Here is a 19,543-nt window from a genome sequence, read left to right as displayed (position 1 = left end):
GCCAATGAATAATGATAATATGATGTGCTCCAAGCTTATTTCAGCTATCTCTACAAAGGCATGTATGAAAGAAGTGAAGGTGAGTAATTCATGTACTGCAAGCAAAATCAAAACCTATATATCTACAGAACATCTGACCCACACTAGCATAACTGTAAGAGATGTCTGGCTAGTAACTATTTCCATTCATTCTTTTATTTATTTATTTTTTAAATTAGAAGTACAATAATGTGGTACCTTGTAGATACCTAATATATATTGACATGTTACATTTTATGTACAGCTTCTTATTTTATAATTTTTTTAGCAGTAAAAGGAAGGAAAGAAAGAGAATAGTAGAAAAATAGAGAAGTGCGTGATACCGAAAGAGAGAAAATAGAGAGAGAAAAAGAGGAGATAGAAAACAAGGGAATGAAGGAGAAATAGCTATTTATTATTCTTGACCACCCTTCACCCGATCCTGAAACAGTTAATTTCTACCGTATGCTTGTAAGAAGTCGATAAATGGAGACCAAATCATTAAGAATTTGTCTGCTTTGTCTGTTAGGAAGAGTCACATTTCTTCAAGATGTGAGGTTTCCGACATGGTTGAATTCCACATTTTCAATGGATGTATTTTTCCAAAATTGAAGTGTACGTTTTTTTGCCGTTCTTAAACCATAATTAAGGAAAGAATATTTCCATTAATTCAATTGCAAATAAGATCTGGAATGTTATTCATGTACAAACATTACAGTGTACAAAATCATGAGAGGAATAGATCTGGTAGAATATCTTGTCCAGAGTAGGGGAATCGAGAACCAGATGTTTAAAGGTGAGAGGGGGAAGATCGAATAGGAACCTGAGGGGTAATCTTTTCACACAAAGGGTGGTGGATGTATGGAACGAGCTGCCGAGGGATGTAGTTGAGGCAGGGGCCATCGCAATGTTTAAGAAACATTTAGGCAGGCACATGGTCTGAAGAAGGATCTCGACCCGAAACGTCACCCATTCCTTCTCTCCAGAGATGCTGCCTGTCCCGCAGAGTTACCCCAGCTTTGTGTGTCTGTCTTCGATTTGAACCAGCATCTGCAGTTCCTTCCTCCACATAGATAGGAATAGGAAAACTAGGCACAGTGAGATTCTTTGCTTGCATAAACCGTGTACACAAATAGCAGCCACCTATGGCGTTGACCAAACTTGTTCCCCCTTTTGTCCCCCCCTCCCTACCCACAGCGGTTCTCCATTGTCCCCCCCCCCCATTGTCCATTGTTCCATTGTTCTCCTCACACCCCTTCCCCCCCATGTCGGGTCCTCCATTGTTCTTCCCCTCCCCCCTCACGGTGGGTCCTCCACGCTCTCATCGACCATGTGTCGACCCGAGAGGCATTGCTGCCGCCACGAGGCTTCACCACTGCCTAGGCCCCATCGTCGCCAGGCTCCACTTCACCCCTGTCGACGTCCCACTTCACGCCTCCGCCGTGCCGACCCGGGCCCCAGCCGCTAGCTCCGTCGGCCGCTCTGCCCGACCCGGGCTTCCATCCGCGAGGCCCCGGACGTGCCCCAACCCAAGGCTTCCACATGGCGATCCAGGAGGCACTGAGACCGCGGCGTCTCGATAAAAGCCTCCGGCGGCGCGTTCCCAGTCCACAGCCGCGGCCCGGCCGTCGGGAAGCCTTCTGGCCCCGCGCCCCGTCTAGGAGCACAGGTTAAGAGGGATATGGCCCAAAAACAGGCAGGTGGGACTAGTGTAGATGGGGCATGTAGGGCGGTGTGGGCAAGTTGGGCCTGTTTCAACGCTCTATGAGATGAGAAGAACTTTTTTTCACACAGAGAGTGGTGAATCTCTGGAACTCTCTGCCACAGAGGGTAGTTGAGGCCACAGTTCATTGGCTATATTTAAGAGGGAGTTAGATGTGGCCCTTGTGGCTAAAGGGATCAGGGGGTATGGAGAGAAGGCAGGTACGGGATACTGAGTTGGATGATCAGCCATGATCATATTGAATGGCGGTGCAGGCTCGAAGGGCCGAATGGCCTACTCCTGCACCTAATTTCTATGTTTCTATGTTTCTATGTTTTCTATGACTCTATGATTACAATCAAGCCGTCCACCGTGTACAGATACAGGATAAAAGAGAGATATAAAAGAGTGCAGCAATTGTAATGAATGATTGCAGATCCACTTCTGGGACCAGAATGCAGAGAGTGGCCTGGTGTGGGCGCCGTCTTGGGAGTTTAATGTCTTTCTTGATAAGTATTGATGTTAGTAAGGGATAGGGTTTGCCAACTTTCTCACTCCCAAATAAGGGACTAAAGGTCAAAATACAGGACAAATTCCCGACGGCAATTCGTTGACTGACTCGGCCGTGGCTGGGTGAATGATGAGTTGGCCCGGGTGCAGGACTGTAACACAAAGCCCAGAGTAGTAGCAGTCAAATACAGGACAAGGGGCGGTCCCGTATGGGACAAACCAATTTAGCCCAATATAGGGGATGTCCCGGCTAATACAGGACAGTTGGCCACCCTAGTAAGGGAACTCTGCACAGCTACATTGCAGAAGGCTGTGCTTTGTAGTCAAGTCAAGTTTATTTGTCACATACACATACGAGATGTGCAGTGAAATGAAAGTGGCAAATTGACTGGAATTCTTTCTGAAGGGGTCTCAGATAGACATTGCCATATCTTGTAGCTCGAGTTATGCTTGAAGGAATTTCATATCTTTCCCGTTGCATAAAAATAGCATTTAAGAAGGAACTGCAGGTGCTGGAGAATCAAAGGTAGACAAAAATGCTGGAGAAACTCAGCGGGTGCAGCAGCATCTATGGACCGAAGGAAATAGGCAACGTTTCGTTCCGAAACGTTGCCTATTTCCTTCGCTCCATAGATGCTGCTGCACCCACTGAGTTTCTCCAGCATTTTTGTCTGCCTAAAAATAGTACACAGGGGAATGTCTTATCATTCAATTAGGCATTTGCAAATCACACATTACTAAACAGAAAATGCATCCAAACATTGTCAAACAGTATTTAAACCAATTCTGATCTTGCTGATTTAAATTTTAATTTAACTTTTTATGAAAAAGGTTTTCAAAATTAGTCCAGCTGTTCGTATCAGGGAAAATATAGTGTTGCCGGTAGAAATAGTCTTCTGATTGAGTTAATGACATTTAAAATTACAATTATTTAATTACTACAGCGCCAGAGACCCGGGTTTGATGCTGACCGCGGGTGCTGTCTGTGTGGTGTTTGTACGTTCTCCCCGTGTGACCTGCGTGGGTTTTCTCCAGGTGCTCCGGTTTCCTAACACCAAAGTCAGAACATTTTTCTCCAGGGTGGAAATGTGACAGACAAGAGAGCAATAACACATTTTGAGGCACAATAGAGGAGACTGCATCTTTTTGTAATTTTGTTTCGATGGTATAATATCACCCAGTGGTAAAAAAGTAAGTATGTTTCATTCAATGCATGTCGATGAAGTATCTCCCCATTGTGGAGGTTACTGCTTACGACACGCACAAGACTTCTCCGAGAGAATGGAGATTTCTCTAATTTCGAGTAACCCTTGCATTCCCTCTCTCTCCATCCCTTCCCCGACTCCAGGCCTCCTACAAGACTCACTGTCGTCCTGATCAAAGATCCTATAGCAAGCAAGATAATTTAAATCTTTTTATTTGAATTTTGAATTTGACAGCAATTTGCATACATACAATGATAACAATGACAGTGATAGTCAGGACATAATTGTACAACAGTATGTAAACGACCCTCAAAACCCTTACCCTTACCCTTACCCCCTTGCCCACCCTCTCCACCTGGGGACAAACAACACTCACATACGTACACATCCACACAGATACGATAAGATAAACAAAATGAAAAAAAAAGAAGAAAAAAAAAGGGTGTGGGGGGGGGGGGGGGGGGGTTGAGGGGATAGCAGCTGCAATAAGACAGAGCAGTGATAAAGGACACTCAGTCCTCTTCCGAGTCCGGAAACAAGTTAAGAGAGTTATTAACAAGTTCCAGGAAAGGGTTCCATGTATCTAGGAATGTCTTGGTAGAGCCTTTGAGAGAGAACCTAAGTCTTTCAAGCTTTAAGTTGTAGAGCATGCAAGATAGTGTACTCCTGCTAAAACCAATGTGTAGTACGCTACGGAGCAGAACGTCAGCATTTCCGTCGGCCATTTCAGTAACCTGACCCAACTTTGTATATGCCTCTCGCAGTGTAATCAGCGTTGCAGGGGAACAGTTTGTGTGTGTGATATAGTGTTAGACCCATTATTCATAATTCTGCTATTTTTTGTAAATGATTAATATGTCAATAAATTATAATTCTGTTATTTTTCTTTTTATAATGTTTTTTTTAATTTTCTATTTTTAAAGTTTAAAAAAATATACTTTTAAATGGCTCATGTGCTGTGTTTGAGTTTATGTTTGTATTAAACTTGCACTCTGTAATTCATTTGATCACACTGTTCACAACCAAAGATCCTGTGGTATCTTTGTTCACAACTGTGGTATTTGGTAAAATAATAGCAATATGGAGATCCCAGTTGCTATAGGATGTTTGGATAGGGGCCAAAGATTACTCATGAATCTGCCCCTGACCCTACTATGTCTTTTTCGTCGAGTGGTCTATCTTGCTTTCTATAGGATCTTTGGTCTTGATTAGTTTCACTGTTTCTATCCACTCATTATCACCTTTTCTACAACCAACAATGGACCATTGTGGGCTCCACCTTTCCTTGATCATCCAACTGCTGGCCTTGATTTGTTCTTTCCATGCCTTTCATTCTTTTGTTCTTTGTACCTTTTCATACCTCTAGTTTCCCTCTCCCCTGACTCTGAAGGGGCTGTCCGACTTGGCGATTTTTTTCGGCAACTGCCGGCGTCACATCAGTGTGGCCAAAAGATTTTGGACATTTCGAAATCCAGCGGTAACAAAAAAAATGTTGCGACGCTTGAAAAAACACCGCACGTCACTACGTCATCATGCTGCAAATTTATCAGTGACCTGTTACGTCAGTTAATGATGCCGGCAGTCGCCGAAAAAATAGCCAAGTGGGACAAGCCCTTCAGTCTGAAGAAGGGTCTCGACCCGAAACGTCACCTTGAGTTTAGTTTAGTTTAGAGGTACAGCACAGGAACAGGCCCTTTGGCCCACTGAGTCCGACCAGTGATCCCCGCACACTGACACTATCCTCCACACACAATTTACATTTATACCAAGCCAATTAATCTACAAACCTGTACGTCTTTGGAGTGTGGGAGGAAACTAGAGATCTCGGAGAAAACCCACGCAGGTCACGGGGAGAACGTGCAAACTCCATGGCGACAGCACCGGTAGCCAGGATCGAACCCGGGTCTCCGGCGCTGTACCGCTGCGCCACCGTGTCGCCCCAAAAAAAGGAGTACATTCTTGAAGGCAAATTACAAGAGGAGTTGAGTATAGGAGCAAAGAGGTCATTCTGCAGTTGTACAGGGCCCTAGTGAGACCACACCTGGAATATTGTGTGCAGTTTTTGTCCCCTAATTTGAGGAAGGACATTCTTGCTATTGAGGGAGTGCAGCGTAGGTTTACAAGGTTAATTCCCGGGATTGCGGAACTGTCATATGCTGAGAGAATGGAGCAGCTGGGCTTGTACACTCTGGAGTTTAGAAGGATGAGAGGGCATCTTATTGAAACATATAAGATTATTAAGGGTTTGGACACGCTAGAGGCAGGAAACATGTTCCCGATGTTGGGGGAGTCCACAGTTTAAGAATAAGGGATAGGCCATTTAAAACGGAGATGAGGAAACACTTTTTCACACAGAGAGCTGCGAGTCTGTGGAATTCTCTGCCTCAGAGGGTGGTGGAGGCCGGTTCTCTGGATACTTTCAAGAGAGAGCTAGATAGGGCTCTTAAAAATAGCGGAGTCAGGGGATACGGGAAGAAGGCAGGAACGGGGTACTGCTCGGGGATGATCAGCCATGATCCCATTGAATGGCGGTGCTGGCTCAAAGGGCCGAATGGCCTACTCCTGCAGCTGTTGTCTATTGTCTATTGTCTAAATTAATTCCTGTCGTTCGATAATGTACCGAGTGTGTCGACAGACAGAGTGAAACATGACCTTGCATTCGTGGCGACAAATACAACGATCCAACACATCTTCATTAATCATAGATCAGCTAGAAATGCCACTTACATCGATTACTTTGAACTTCCTCTCTTTAATATATAACATTACAAGGACGCCAGGCGGACTTTCTTTGTATTTGTGCTATTGATTGCAACTGAACATGTGTTTTCTCCCTTTAATCCCTCCCCCTTCCCTGTTGTGTCTCGATAAAGGACCACAGAGGTGTTGAATACTTGTGGGTAGTGTTCGGAAACTGCATGGATAAAAATACCCTAATAGGAGTCATGTACAGGCCTCTGAATTGTAGCCAGGATATATATGCAGTGCGTTGACAAATTTAGGCCCCTTCACTTTTTCCACATTTTGTTACATTACAGCCTTGTTGGTTGAATTCATTTTTTTTTTTTTCCCATCATCAATCTACACACAATACCCCAGAGTGAAGAAGCAAAAACAGGTGTTTAGAAATTTTTGCAAAGTAATAAAAAAGAAATAACTGAAATATCACATTTACCCGTCTTCAGAATCGAAATAGGCAACATTTCAGGTCAGACTGAAGTAGGGGTTTGACCCGAAACTTTGCCTGTTTCATTCGCTCCATAGATGCTGCCTCACCCGCTGAGTTTCTCCAGCATTTATGTCTACCATGGAAGATGCAATTGATACAATATGATACAATGTATTCAGTACAATTGTAGAACATGTGCAGTCTGAAGAAGGGTTCCGACCCGAAACGTTACCTATCCATGTTCTCCACAGATGCTGCCTGACCCGCTGAGTTACTCCAGCACTCTGTGAAACGTCACCTATCCATGTTCTCCAGAGATGCTGCCTGGCCCGCTGAGTTACTCCAGCACTTTGTACCTATCCATGTTCACCAGAGATGCTGCCTGACCTGCTGAGTTACTCCAGCACTTTGAGTCTTTTTTTTAGTGAACCTGCATCTGCAGTTTCTTGTATCCCAATCATTTCTTAAGCATTTGGCTTCAGAGGGAAATTAATCAGGAGGGAGATGTATTAAAGCAGTAGATATCAGATTTTCCATTCACCAAAATGAAACGACGCTCCCATGACCAATGAGAAGATGTATGTTCTCACCAACCTGCAGAGTCTCTTGCCCAGAGTAGATGAATCAATAACCAGAGGATATGGGTTTAAGGTGAGGGGGGAAGAATTTAATAGGAACCTGATGGTAACGTTTTTCACACAAAGGGTGGTGGGTGTATGGAACAAGCTACCTGAAGAGGTAGTTGAAACATAGAAAAATAGGTGCAGGAGTAGGCCATTCGGCCCTTCGAGCCAGCACCACCATTCAATATGATCATGGCTGAACATCTAAAATCAGTATTTAAGAGGGAACTGCAGATGCTGGAGAATCGAAGGTTACACAGAAAAGCTGGAGAAACTCAGCGAGTTTCGGCCCGAAACGTTGCCCAGTCTGAAGAAGGGTTTCGGCCCGAAACGTTGCCTATTTCCTTCGCTCCATAGATGCTGCTGCACCCGCTGAGTTTCTCCAGCTTTTCTGTGTAACCATCTAAAATCAGTACCCCGTTCCTGATTTTTCCCCATATCCCTTGATTCCTTTAGCCCAAAGACCTAAATCTAACTCTCTCTTGAAAGCATCCAGTGAATTGGCCTCCACTGCCTTCTGTGGCAGAGAATTCCACAGATTCACAACTCTCTGGGTGAAGAAGTTTTTCCTCATCTCAGTCCTAAATGGCCTACCCCTTATTCTTAAACTGTGACCCCTGGTTCTGGACTCCCCCAACATCGGGAACATTTTTCCTGCATCTCGCCTGTCCAATCCTTTAAGAATTTTATATGTTTCTATCAGATACCCTCTCATTCTTCTAAATTCCAGTGAATTCCCTGTCGACCCATTCTCTCATCATATGTCAGTCCTGCCATCTCGGGAATTAACCTGGTCAACCCAGGCTGCACTGCCTCGGCCGTTGAGGCAGGGACTATCCCAACATTTAAGAACCATTTAGTCAGTTATATGGATAGGACAGGTTTAGAGGGATATGGGCCAAACGTGGGCAGGTGGGATGAGTATAGATGGGACATGTTGGCCGGTGTGGGCAAGTTGCCCGCTTTACAGCGTGGACATTCATCGTGCCATGCTCAGAAGTCATGGGAGCAGAATTAGGCCATTCAGCCCATCAAGTCTACTCCGCCAGGCCCTTCAGCCCACCGAGTCTGCGATGGCCAGCGATCACCCTGTACACTAGCACTATCCAATACGCTAGGGACAATTTACAATTTTACCAAAGCCAATTAACCTACAAACCTGCACGTCTTTGGAATGTGGGAAGAAACCGGAGCACGGTGGAACAGCCGCGGTAGTTGCTGCCTTACAGCGCCAGATGCCCGGTTTCGATCCTGATACGGGTGCTTGTCTATACGAGTTTGTACGTTCTTCCCGTGACCTGCGTGGGTTTTCTTCGGGTGCTCCGGTTTCCTGCCACACTCCAAAGACGTGCAGGTTTGCATGTTAATTGGCTTGGTGTAAATGTAAATTGTCCTTAGTGGGTGTGGGATAGTGTTAATGTGCAGGGATCGCTGGTCAGTGTGGACTCATTGGGCCGAAGGGCCTGTTTCCGTGCTGTTTCTCTACACTAAACTGCCTCCAACACCATCCCCGGCAGCACTTTCCGGGCACTCACCACCCTCTGTGTAAAAAAAACTTGCCCCGCACATCTATCTATCTATATTTAAAACTCTGTGTGTGTCTGGCTGTGTGGCTGTGTGTGTTTCTGACTTGTGGCTGCCAGCCTTTGATTCGTTGCCACGTTCAACGCCAACACCTGAGCCACAAACGCCCTGATTTTTTCCATTTCGGTAGAGATTTCACTTTTCATTCCAAGTATCCACTCTCATTAAATTTTGTCGTGTTTATGTACACATTTTTAATAAAATCCTTCTCTCCCCCTCCCCCCCCCCCCCCCCCCACCCATTTTGTCGCCTCCTGCTGGCCAGCGACCATAATGGCTGCTGGCGCCCGCATCTCGCATCAAAGACGCCATTTAAAAATGGCCGCACTGCTGAGTGCTGGAATCTTATGTTCGGGAACGGCTTGAGTTGGAGCACTACGTCTCACGTGGGGGCTACGGGTAGGGAACGGGTGCGTTGGGGGAGCAGACCCAACGGGTCTGCACTGGGTCTAGTCTCCTTTAAAATTTGACCCTCTCATCTTAAAGCTGTGCCCTCTAGTCCTTGACACTTCCACCTTGAGCAAAAAGTTCTGACTGTCTATCCTATCTGTGCCTCAAAATAATCAAATAGTATATATCCGGATGTACCAAAGATAAACGTCTATTAATTATATTTAATTCAGAAAACCAAACTGAGCTGAAATCAATGTATAAGGTTTGTGTTTTATTCCCCAACTATAAGTAAATCATTACAGTGCAGGCAAACCACCAACTCAAACTCTCTGGTATTTATGCTTCTGATGTTCCTGCAGATCTTACCTCTTCCAGAGCGAGGAGGTGAAGCATGTTCATTTAGTCGTAGGAGCAGAATTAGGCCACTCGGCCCATCGAGTCTATTCCGCCAATCAATCCTGGCCGATTTAGTTCAGTTTTGTTTAGAGATACAGCGCAGAAACAGGGCCCTTCGGCCCACCGGGTCCGCGACGACCAGCGATCCCCGCACATTAACACGATCCTATACCCACTAGTGACAATTTACATTTATACCAAGCCAATTAAACTGCAAACCTGTACGTCTTTGGAGTACGTAAGGAAACCGAAGATCTCGGAGAAAACTCACGTGATCACAGGGAGAACGTACAAAGTGCGTACAGACAGCTCCCGTGGTCGGGATCGAACCCGGGTCTCTGGCGCTATAAGGCAGCAACTCTACCGCTGCGCCACTGTGCTGCCCAAATCTACTAGAGTAGATTTGAATACCATTAAGACATAAATGATAGGAGCAGAATCAGGCCATTCGGCCCATCAAGTCTACTCCACCATTCAATCATGGCTGATCTATCGTTCGTTCTTAACCCCATTCTCCTGCCTTCTCCCCATAACTCCTGACACCCGTACTAATCAAGAATCTATCCATCTCTGCCTTAAAAATATCCATTGACTTGGCCTCCACAGCCGTCTGTGGCAATGAATTCCACAGATTCACCACTCTCTGACTAAAGAAATTCCTCCTCGTCTCCTTTCTAAAGGTGCGTCTGTTTAGTCCTAGTTCGAAAGGTACGTCATTTTATTCTTGAGGTATAAGGTAAATGATAAGGTCTTTTGTTTTATGAACACCCTCCCTGCTACCACCACAACCGCGTGTCCCGTCCTCGCAAATAGGTCGGGCGGGAGGCGAACTGCAAACACACAAACTCTGCCCAACAGCCCAGGAGGGGTAGGAGTTAGAATGAGGCCATTTGGCCCATCAAGCCTACTCCGTGACTCCCGGTTGCGTCTTGCGCCGACTGACGGTGGAAGCTGGCGTGGCGGAGGTCCCGGCCCATCGTCCAGTCCGGGAGGGAGGGGAGGGGGGGGGAGGGTTGTCGTCACTTGAGCCGCCTGGATCTCCGCTCCGAGAGTTCGCTGATGGGCACTGCCAGGTGGTAGAAGCTGGGCAGCCTGATGTCGTAGCGGAGGCCACTGCTGACGCACACCTTGTCGTTCAGAGAGTGCAGCTTGTCCGCGATGTCCTTGCCGATCAAGACGGAAAAGAGTCTGGATATACGGCGGTGCCGGGCAAATAACAGGTAGAGTTTCTTCCTCCTCCAAGCTGCGAAACGGCAGTCGGTCTCGGCCGTCAGTGTCACCTGGAGGGAAATCCCAACGTGGGAAAGGCAGTATTAGTTTATGCTAGTTTGAGTTGAGTTTATTGTCACGTGTATCCTGGTACAGCAAAAAGCCTATATTGCATGCTAACCAGTCCACAGAAAGACAATACATGATTACAATAAGGCCATTCACAGTGGATAGATACATGATAAAGAGAAGAAACATGGAAAATAGGTGCAGGAGTAGACCCTTTGAGCCAGCAGCATCGCCATTGAATATGATCATGGCCGATCATCCAAAATCAGTACCCCGTTCCTGCTTTCTCTCCATATCCCTCGATTCCATTAGCCCTAAGAGCTAAATCTAACTCTTTCTTGAAAACATCCAGTGAACCGGCCTCCATCGCCTTCTGTGGCAGAGAATACCACAGATTCACAACTCACTTAAAGCACATGGCATTGGGGGTTCAGTATTGATGTGGATAGAGAACTGGCTGGCAAACAGGAAGCAAAGAGTAGGAGTAAACGGGTCCTTTTCACAATGGCAGGCAGTGACTAGTGGGGTACCGCAAGGCTCAGTACTGGGACCCCAGCTATTTACAATATATATTAATGATCTGGATGAGGGAATTGAAGGCAATATCTCCAAGTTTGCGGATGACACTAAGCTGGGGGGCAGTGTTAGGTGTGAGGAGGATGCTAGGAGACTGCAAGGTGACTTGGATAGGCTGGGTGAGTGGGCAAATGTTTGGCAGATGCAGTATAATGTGGATAAATGTGAGGTTATCCATTTTGGTGGCAAAAAAAAACGGGAAAGCAGACTATTATCTAAATGGTGGCCGATTGGGAAAGGGGGAGATGCAGCGAGACCTGGGTGTCATGGTACACCAGTCATTGAAGGTAGGCATGCAGGTGCAGCAGGCAGTAAAGAAAGCGAATGGTATGTTGGCTTTCATAGCAAGAGGATTTGAGTATAGGAGCAGGGAGGTTCTACTGCAGTTGTACAGGGTCTTGGTGAGACCACACCTGGAGTATTGCGTGCAGTTTTGGTCTCCAAATCTGAGGAAGGACATTATTGCCATAGAGGGAGTGCAGAGAAGGTTCACCAGACTGATTCCCGGGATGTCAGGACTGTCTTATGAAGAAAGACTGGATATACTTGGTTTATACTCTCTAGAATTTAGGAGATTGAGAGGGGATCTTTTTTCACACAGAGAGTGATGAATCTCTGGAACTCTCTGCCACAGAGGGTAGTTGAGGCCAATTCATTGGCTATATTTAAGAGAGGAGTTAGATGTGGCCCTTGTGGCCAAGGGGATCAGAGGGTATGGAGAGAAGGCAGGTACGGGATACTGAGTTGGATGATCAGCCATGATCATATTGAATGGCGGTGCAGGCTCGAAGGGCCGAATGGCCTACTCCTGCACCTAATTTCTATGTTTCTATGTTTCTATGAAAACGTTTTTCCTCATCTCAGTCCTAAATGGCCTACCCCCTAATTCTAAACCTGTGGTTAGTAAACATTTGGTGCAAGGTGCAGCCCAGTAAAGTCCGATCGAAGATTGTCCGAGGGTCATCAACAGTGGCGGACTGACCAGGGTGTCAGCTTGCCCGATGGCAAGTGGGCCCCTGATGAAGTGGGCCCCCTTTGTCTCCTGGCAACCAATATTTTTAGACCCAGTCCGCCACTGGTCACCAATGGGGTAGATGGCAGCTCAGGACTGCTCAGTCTGCTCAGTCTGCCTTGGCTTACCAGATCTCCCAGTTGCCAAGCACCTTGATTCGCATTCCATTCCCTCTACTGTCAGAGTGAGGCCACACGCAAATTGGAAGAACAACACCATATACTTCACTTGGGCAGCTTACACCCCAGCGGTATGATTTTTTATTTCTCTAATTTCAAGTAACCCTTGCTTTGCCTCACTCACTGTCCACTGCCGGACCCGCTGAGTTACTCCAGCACTCTGTGAAACGTCACCTATCCATGTTCTCCACAGATGCTGCCTGACCTGCTGAGTTACTCCAGCACTCTGTGAAACGTCACCTATCCATGTTCTCCACAGATGCTGCCTGACCCGCTGAGTTACTCCAGCACTCTGTGAAACGGCACCTATCCATGTTCTCCACAGATGCTGCCTGACCTGCTGAGTTACTCCAGCACTCTGTGAAACGTCACCTATCCATGTTCTCCACAGATACTGCCTGACCCGCTGAGTTACTCCAGCACTCTGTGAAACGTCACTTATCCATGTTCTCCACAGATGCTGCCTGACCTGTTGAGTTACTCCAGCACTCTGCAATTTTTGTCAACCAGCATTTTCAGTTCCTTGATTCTAACTAGGGAGCAGTCCTGAACTACTATCTACATCATTGGTGACCCTCAGACTATCTTTGATCGGACTTTACTGGCTTTACCTTGCACTAAACCTTATCATGCATCAGTACACAGTAAATGGATCGATTGTAATTGTGTATTGGCTTTCTGCTGACGCTTTACACTGTACCTCGGCACACGTGACAATAAAATGAACTGAACTCAGTATTTATTGGTTCCATTTCGGTACATTTGACAAGAAAACACTTTTATCTCTTCAAGTGTCGTGGAAGTGGCAGCGCTGGTGAACGGCAGCGGCTCGCCTGCAGTCCGTTTGTTTTTACTTTTTTGTGTTGTTTTTTTCGTTTTGTCTAGCTAAGTTTTTGTTTTTTTTTAGGTTGCGTTTATGGGGGGGGGGGGTTGAAACGGGGCTTGCCGTCTCTCCCATCGGGGGAATGCGACTTTTTTGTCGTATTCCCCTTCTCTGCCTCCGTCTGCGCCGAGGCCTAATGGCGGAGCTGGCGACCTCGAGGCTCCGGAGGCAGAGCACCGTCAGGACTCGCCCTGGGCTCGCTCCCGTGAGGGTGGCCCAGCTCGGGGCTGGAACGGTGCTCCTGTGAGGGGCTGTGACGCTCCCGTCGGGGCGGTCCAGCCCGGATCGAGGGGCTGAGACTCTCCCGTGAGGGCGGCCCAGCTGGAGGGTGAAACGGCGCTCCCATGAAGGCAGCCCAGCTCGAGGGAAATGGCGCTCCCGTGAAGGCAGCCCAGCTGGAGGGTGGAACGGCGCTCCCGTGAGGGCAGCCCAGCTCGATGGGGAACGGCGCTCCCGTGAATGTGGCCCAGCTGGAGGGTGGAACGGCGCACCAGTCGGGGTGGCCCAGCTCGAGGGTAATGGTGCTCCCATGAGGGCGGCATGGCGCGGCGCTGAGACGCTCACGTGTGGGCGACCTGGCTCAGGGCTGGAACGGTGCTCCGGCGGCTGAGACGGCGTTCTGGCGGCGGCGGTCTGAGTCCGGTGTTCGGCCGCGGGCCAGTGGACGACGTCGTCAACAGCTGCGTCCGCTGGACTGGAGGGCGGCAGCTTCGACCACCCCGGGCCGCGGTGTTTGAGCCGGCCCGTTTGCGGGGTTCGGTGAGCCGCGGGACTGGTTGTACCATCGCCCGGTGGGGAATCGCCTCAGCGCAGAGGGAGAAGAGGAGGGAAGAGACTGCATCCCTAAGATTTTTGCCTCCACCACAGTGAGGAGGTGCTTGGTGGACTCACTGTGGTGGATGTTAATTTGTGTTTACTGTCTGTTCTGTTGTCTATTATTGTATTATTGTATGTATGACTGCAGGCACGAAATTTCGTTCAGACTGGAAGGTCTGAATGACAATAAAGGAAATTCAATTCAATTCAAGTCTCATCTGTGACGATAAGAAGAACTCACTTTCCAATGATCAGGGGAGTGAGAACGAAGTGAGAATTAATGATTGTAATTGGTTTTAATTTACTAACTGATGTGTCTATTTAGTTTAGAGGTACAGTGTGGAAACAGGCCTTTCGGCCCATCGTGTCGGTGCAGACTAACGACCGCTCATACACTAGCATTATCTTACAGACTTGGGACCATTTACAGGCGCCAGCTAACCTACAAATGTGCGCCTCTTTGGACTGTGGGCAGAAACCACAGCGCCCAGAGAAAGCCCACGCAGGTCTCAAGGAGAACGTGCAAACTCCACACTGGCAGAACTCGGGTCTCTGGGGTTGTAACCTCTGGCCATGTAATCACACTGACGAACGCTCGATTGTACACTGTGAATGACTCGATTATATTTCCTTTCCGCTGAATGGGTAGCACGTAACAAAAGCTTTTCACTGGACCTCGTTATACGTGGCAATAAACTAAACTCAAACGCAAGTCTAGCCCTCATCTCAAGTAAGGCAGCAACTCTACCGCTGCACTGCTGTATCTAAAGAATAAGATTAGTATGGCATTTTTTTATTAATCTGCATCACCATAGGTTCACGGTGAACGGGAAAAGATTTAATAGGAATCCGAGGGGTAACTTTTTCACATAAAAGGGTGGTTAGGTTATGGAACTAACTTCCAGAGGAGGTAGTTGAGGCTGGGACTATCCCAACGTTTAACAAACAGATGGGTGCATGGATAGGACAGGTTTGGAGGGATATGGACCAAACGCAGGCAGGTGGGACTAGTGCAGCTGGGACATTGTTGGTGGGTGTGGGCAAGTTGGGTCGAATGATCTGTTTCCACACTGTATCACTCTATGACTGTGTGTTATTCGTGTGTTGTTTATGGTGCCCTGACCTTGAAAGATCGCTCTTGTTCAGTTCAGTTTAGTTTAGATTATTGCCGAGGTACAGTGAAAAGCATTTTTTTTTTTTTTGCGGCTAACCAGTCTGTTCCCACTAAAAAGGTGGAACTCTTAGGGATAGCGGAGTGAAGAGATATGGAGAGAAAGTAGCAATGGGGTACTGATTGTGGATGATCAGCCATGATCACGTTGAGTGACGGTGCAGGTTCGAAGGGCCGAATGGCCTGCTCCTGCACCTATTGTCTATAAGTCAGTGGTTGTCATTTCACCTGAAATATCCCATTCTCCGACGGTCTGAGTGAGTCCCATTCAGGCGAATCGAGGAACTGATACGGATAAATATAATGCAAAAGCTCCCCGTCGGCTGTCACCCGAATCCTGTGAAGAAATAAAGCGAGATTAGGTGTCATCAACACGAAACGCACGCACGCCGTCCGAAATCAAAGCAGAGATTGCTTCAACACTCGACAAGCCCGACGACCTTCGTGGAAATGTCCTGACCCTCAGGTCCAAGTCTCTGAATCTCCTAACAATAGACAATAGGTGCAGGAGTAGGCCATTCGGCCCATAGAGCCAGCACCACCATTCAATGCGGTCATGGCTGATCATCCCCAATCAGTACCCCGTTCCTGCCTTCTCCCCATATCCCCCGACGCCCGCCATCTTTAAGAGCCCTATCTAACTCTCTCTTGAAAGTATCCAGAGAACCGGCCTCCACTGCCCTCTGAGGCAGAGAATTCCACAGACTCACCCCTCTCTGTGAGAAAAAGTGTTTCCTCGTCTCCGTTCTAAATGGCCTACTCCTTATTCCTAAACTGTGTGGCCCCTGGTTCTGGACTCCCCCAACATCGGGAACATGTTTCCTGCCTCTAGCATGTCCAAGCCCTTAACAATCTTATATGTTTCAATGAGATACCCTCTCATCCTTCTAAACTCCATCCTTCTAAACTCATCCTTCTAAACTCATCCTTCTAAACTCCAGAGTGTACAAGCCCAGCTGCTCCATTATCTCACCATATGACAGTCCCGCCATCCCGGGAATTAACCTTGTAAACCTACGCTGCACTCCCCCAATAGCAAGAATGTCCTTCCTCAAATTAGGGGACCAAAACTGCACACAATACTCTAGGTGTGGTCTCACTAGGACTCTGTACAACTGCAGAAGGACCTCTTTGCTCCTATATTCGATTCCTCTTGTTATAAAGGCCATATAACCCCCTTGGACTATTGAGTGCAGATGTTGGGAGGCCATGTTGCAGTTACACAAGACATTGGTGAGGCCACATTTAGAGCAGGCAAGCACGGTGGGAAGAGTTTGACTAATGCACGTAAGGCTGCTGGCCCTGACGGCATCCCCGGGCGCGTGCTCAGTGCCTGTGCTGCGCAGCTGACAGACGTCTGGACTGACATCTTCAACCGGTCACTTGCCCAAGCAGTTGTCCCCACTTGCCTTAAAGCCACCTCCATCGTGCCAGTGCCAAAACACTCCACTGCGGCAAGCCTCAACGACTTCCGCCCAGTTGCACTTACCCCCATCATCACCAAGTGCTTCGAGAGGCTGGTCCTGGCACACCTCAAAAGCTGCCTACCCCCCACACTGGATCCCTATCAGTTTGCCTACCGCAAGAACAGGAGTACGGAGGATGCCATCTCAACGGCACTTCACTCCGCCCTCTCCCACCTTGACAACAGAGACACTTATGTAAGAATGCTGTTCATCGATTACAGCTCAGCATTCAACACCATTATTCCATCAAAACTGATCACCAAACTCGGTAACCTGGGCATCGACCCCTCCCTCTGCAACTGGATACTGGACTTTCTAACCAACAGACCCCAGTCTGTGAGGTTAGACAAGCACACCTCTTCAACCCTCACCCTGAACACCAGCGTTCCTCAGGGCTGTGTGCTGAGCCCCCTCCTCTACTCCCTCTTCACCTATGACTGCACACCTGTACATGGCACTAACACCATCATCAAGTATGCAGATGATACAACGGTGATTGGCCTCATCAGCAACAACGATGAGCTGGCCTACAGGGAGGAGGTCCAGCACTTAGCAGCATGGTGCGCTGACAACAACCTGGCCCTTAACTCCAAGAAGACCAAGGAGCTCATTGTAGACTTCAGGAAGTCCAGAGGCGGCACGCACACCCCCATCCACATTAACGGGACGGAGGTGGAACGTGTTTCTAGCTTCAGGTTCCTGGGAGTCAACATCTCCGATGACCTCTCTTGGACCCACAATACCTCTACTCTGATCAAGAAGGCTCATCAGCGTCTCTTCTTCCTGAGGAGACTGAAGAAGGTCCATCTGTCTCCTCAGATCCTGGTGAACTTCTACCGCTGCACCATCGAGAGCATCCTTACCAACTGCATCACAGTATGGTATGGCAACTGCTCTGTTTCCGACCGGAAGGCATTGCAGAGAGTGGTGAAAATTGCCCAACGCATCACCGGTTCCACGCTCCCCTCCATTGAGTCTGTCCAAAGCAAGCGCTGTCTGCGGAGGGCGCTCAGCATCGCCAAGGACTGCTCTCACGCCAACCATGGACTGTTTACCCTCCTACCATCCGGGAGGCGCTACAGGTCTCTCCATTGCCGAACCAGCAGGTCGAGGAACAGCTTCTTTCCGGCGGCTGTCACTCTACTAAACAACGTACCTCGGTGACTGCCAATCACCACCCCCCCCCCGGACACTTATTTATTTTTTTTATTCAAATCGTTTGCTATGTCGCTCTTCAAGGGAGATGCTAAATGCATTTCGTTGTCTCTGTACTGTACACTGACAATGACAATTAAAATTGAATCTGAATCTGAATCTGAATTTGAATCTGAGTTTCTGCCCTCAATGCCAGGAACCCGGGTTCGATCCCGTCTACAGGTGCCGTCTGTACGGAGTTTGTACGTTCTTCCCGTGACCTGCGTGGGCTTTCTCCGGGTGCTCCGGTTTCCTCCCACACTCCAAAGACGTTTGTAGGTTATAATTGGCTTTGGCAAAACTGCAAATTGTCTTTAGTGCGTGTAGGGGCAGTGTTAGTGTACGTAGGGTGGCTGGTTGACATGGACTCGGTGGGCCAAAGGGCCTGTTTCCGCGCTTTCTATGAACTAAACTAAACTAAACAAGTCAGGCAACTTCGATGGGAAGCATCTGCCCCTCAGGCCTGTGTCTCTGAACCTCTTTACCCTTAGGATATTGAGTATGGCAGGCGAGGGCTCTATTCTTTGGAACAAAGAAAGATGAGGTGTACAAAATCATGAGAGGAATAGATCAGGTAAATGCACCCAGAATATTGTTTCAACAACTAAGTTACAGAGATAGGTTGAATAAGTTAGGTCTTTATTCTCTGGAGCGCAGAAGGTTAAGGGGGGACCTGATAGAGGTCTTTAAAATGATGAGAGGGATAGACAGAATTGATGTGGACAAGCTTTTCCCTTTGAGAATAGGGAAGATTCAAACAAGAGGACATGACTTCAGAATTAAGGGACAGAAGTTTAGGGGTAATATGAGGGGGAACTTCTTTTACGCAGAGAGTGGTGGCGGTGTGGAATGAGCTCCCAGTGGAAGTGGTGGAGGCAGGTTCATTGGTATCATTTAAAAATAAATTGGATAGGCATATGGATGAGAAGGGAATGGAGGGTTATGGTACGAGTGCAGGCAGGTGGGACTAAGGGGAAAAAAAGTTGTTCGGCATGGACTTGTAGGGCCGAGATGGCCTGTTTCCGTGCTGTAATTGCTATATGGTTATATGGTTAATAAGAGTAGGTTTAGAGTGAGGGGAAAAATATTTATTAGGAACCCGAGGGGTAATTTTTTTTAAACAAAGAGTGCTGGGTGTATGGGACGAGCTGCTGGAGGAGGTAGTTGAGGCAGGGGCTATTGCAACTTTTAAAGAAACATTCAGGCAGGCACATGGATAGACTTAGACTTAGACTTAGATCCTTTATTTGTCATTCTCGTGGATAGGACAGGTTTAGAGGGTTATAGGCCAAACACAGGCAGGTGGGTCTAATGTAGGTGGGACATGATGGTCGGTGTGGGCAAGTTGGGTCAAAGGGCCTGTTTCCAC

The 19,543-nt window shown here is 47.7% G+C and overlaps 1 protein-coding gene across 1 annotated transcript in view; it reads right to left on the bottom strand.

The window, feature by feature from the left end:
* The window catches only part of bves (blood vessel epicardial substance), an 85,611-nt gene that overhangs the window by 56,774 nt on the left and 9,294 nt on the right, over positions 1–19,543 (bottom strand). Inside the window, exons 2-4 of the mRNA XM_055634934.1 lie at positions 15,743–15,851; positions 10,623–10,879; positions 1,510–1,675 (exon numbers count right to left, since the gene is read on the bottom strand). Coding sequence (XP_055490909.1) covers positions 1,510–1,675; positions 10,623–10,879; positions 15,743–15,851 — 532 coding nt within the window. The remainder of the gene's footprint in view (positions 1–1,509; positions 1,676–10,622; positions 10,880–15,742; positions 15,852–19,543) is intronic.

The sequence above is a fragment of the Leucoraja erinacea genome, chromosome 5 (genome assembly GCF_028641065.1).
Source record: "Leucoraja erinacea ecotype New England chromosome 5, Leri_hhj_1, whole genome shotgun sequence".
Classification (NCBI taxonomy): Eukaryota; Metazoa; Chordata; class Chondrichthyes; order Rajiformes; family Rajidae; genus Leucoraja; species Leucoraja erinaceus.
The sequence above is the reverse complement of the archived record's forward strand: the minus strand, read 5'-3'. Positions and strand labels throughout refer to the sequence as shown.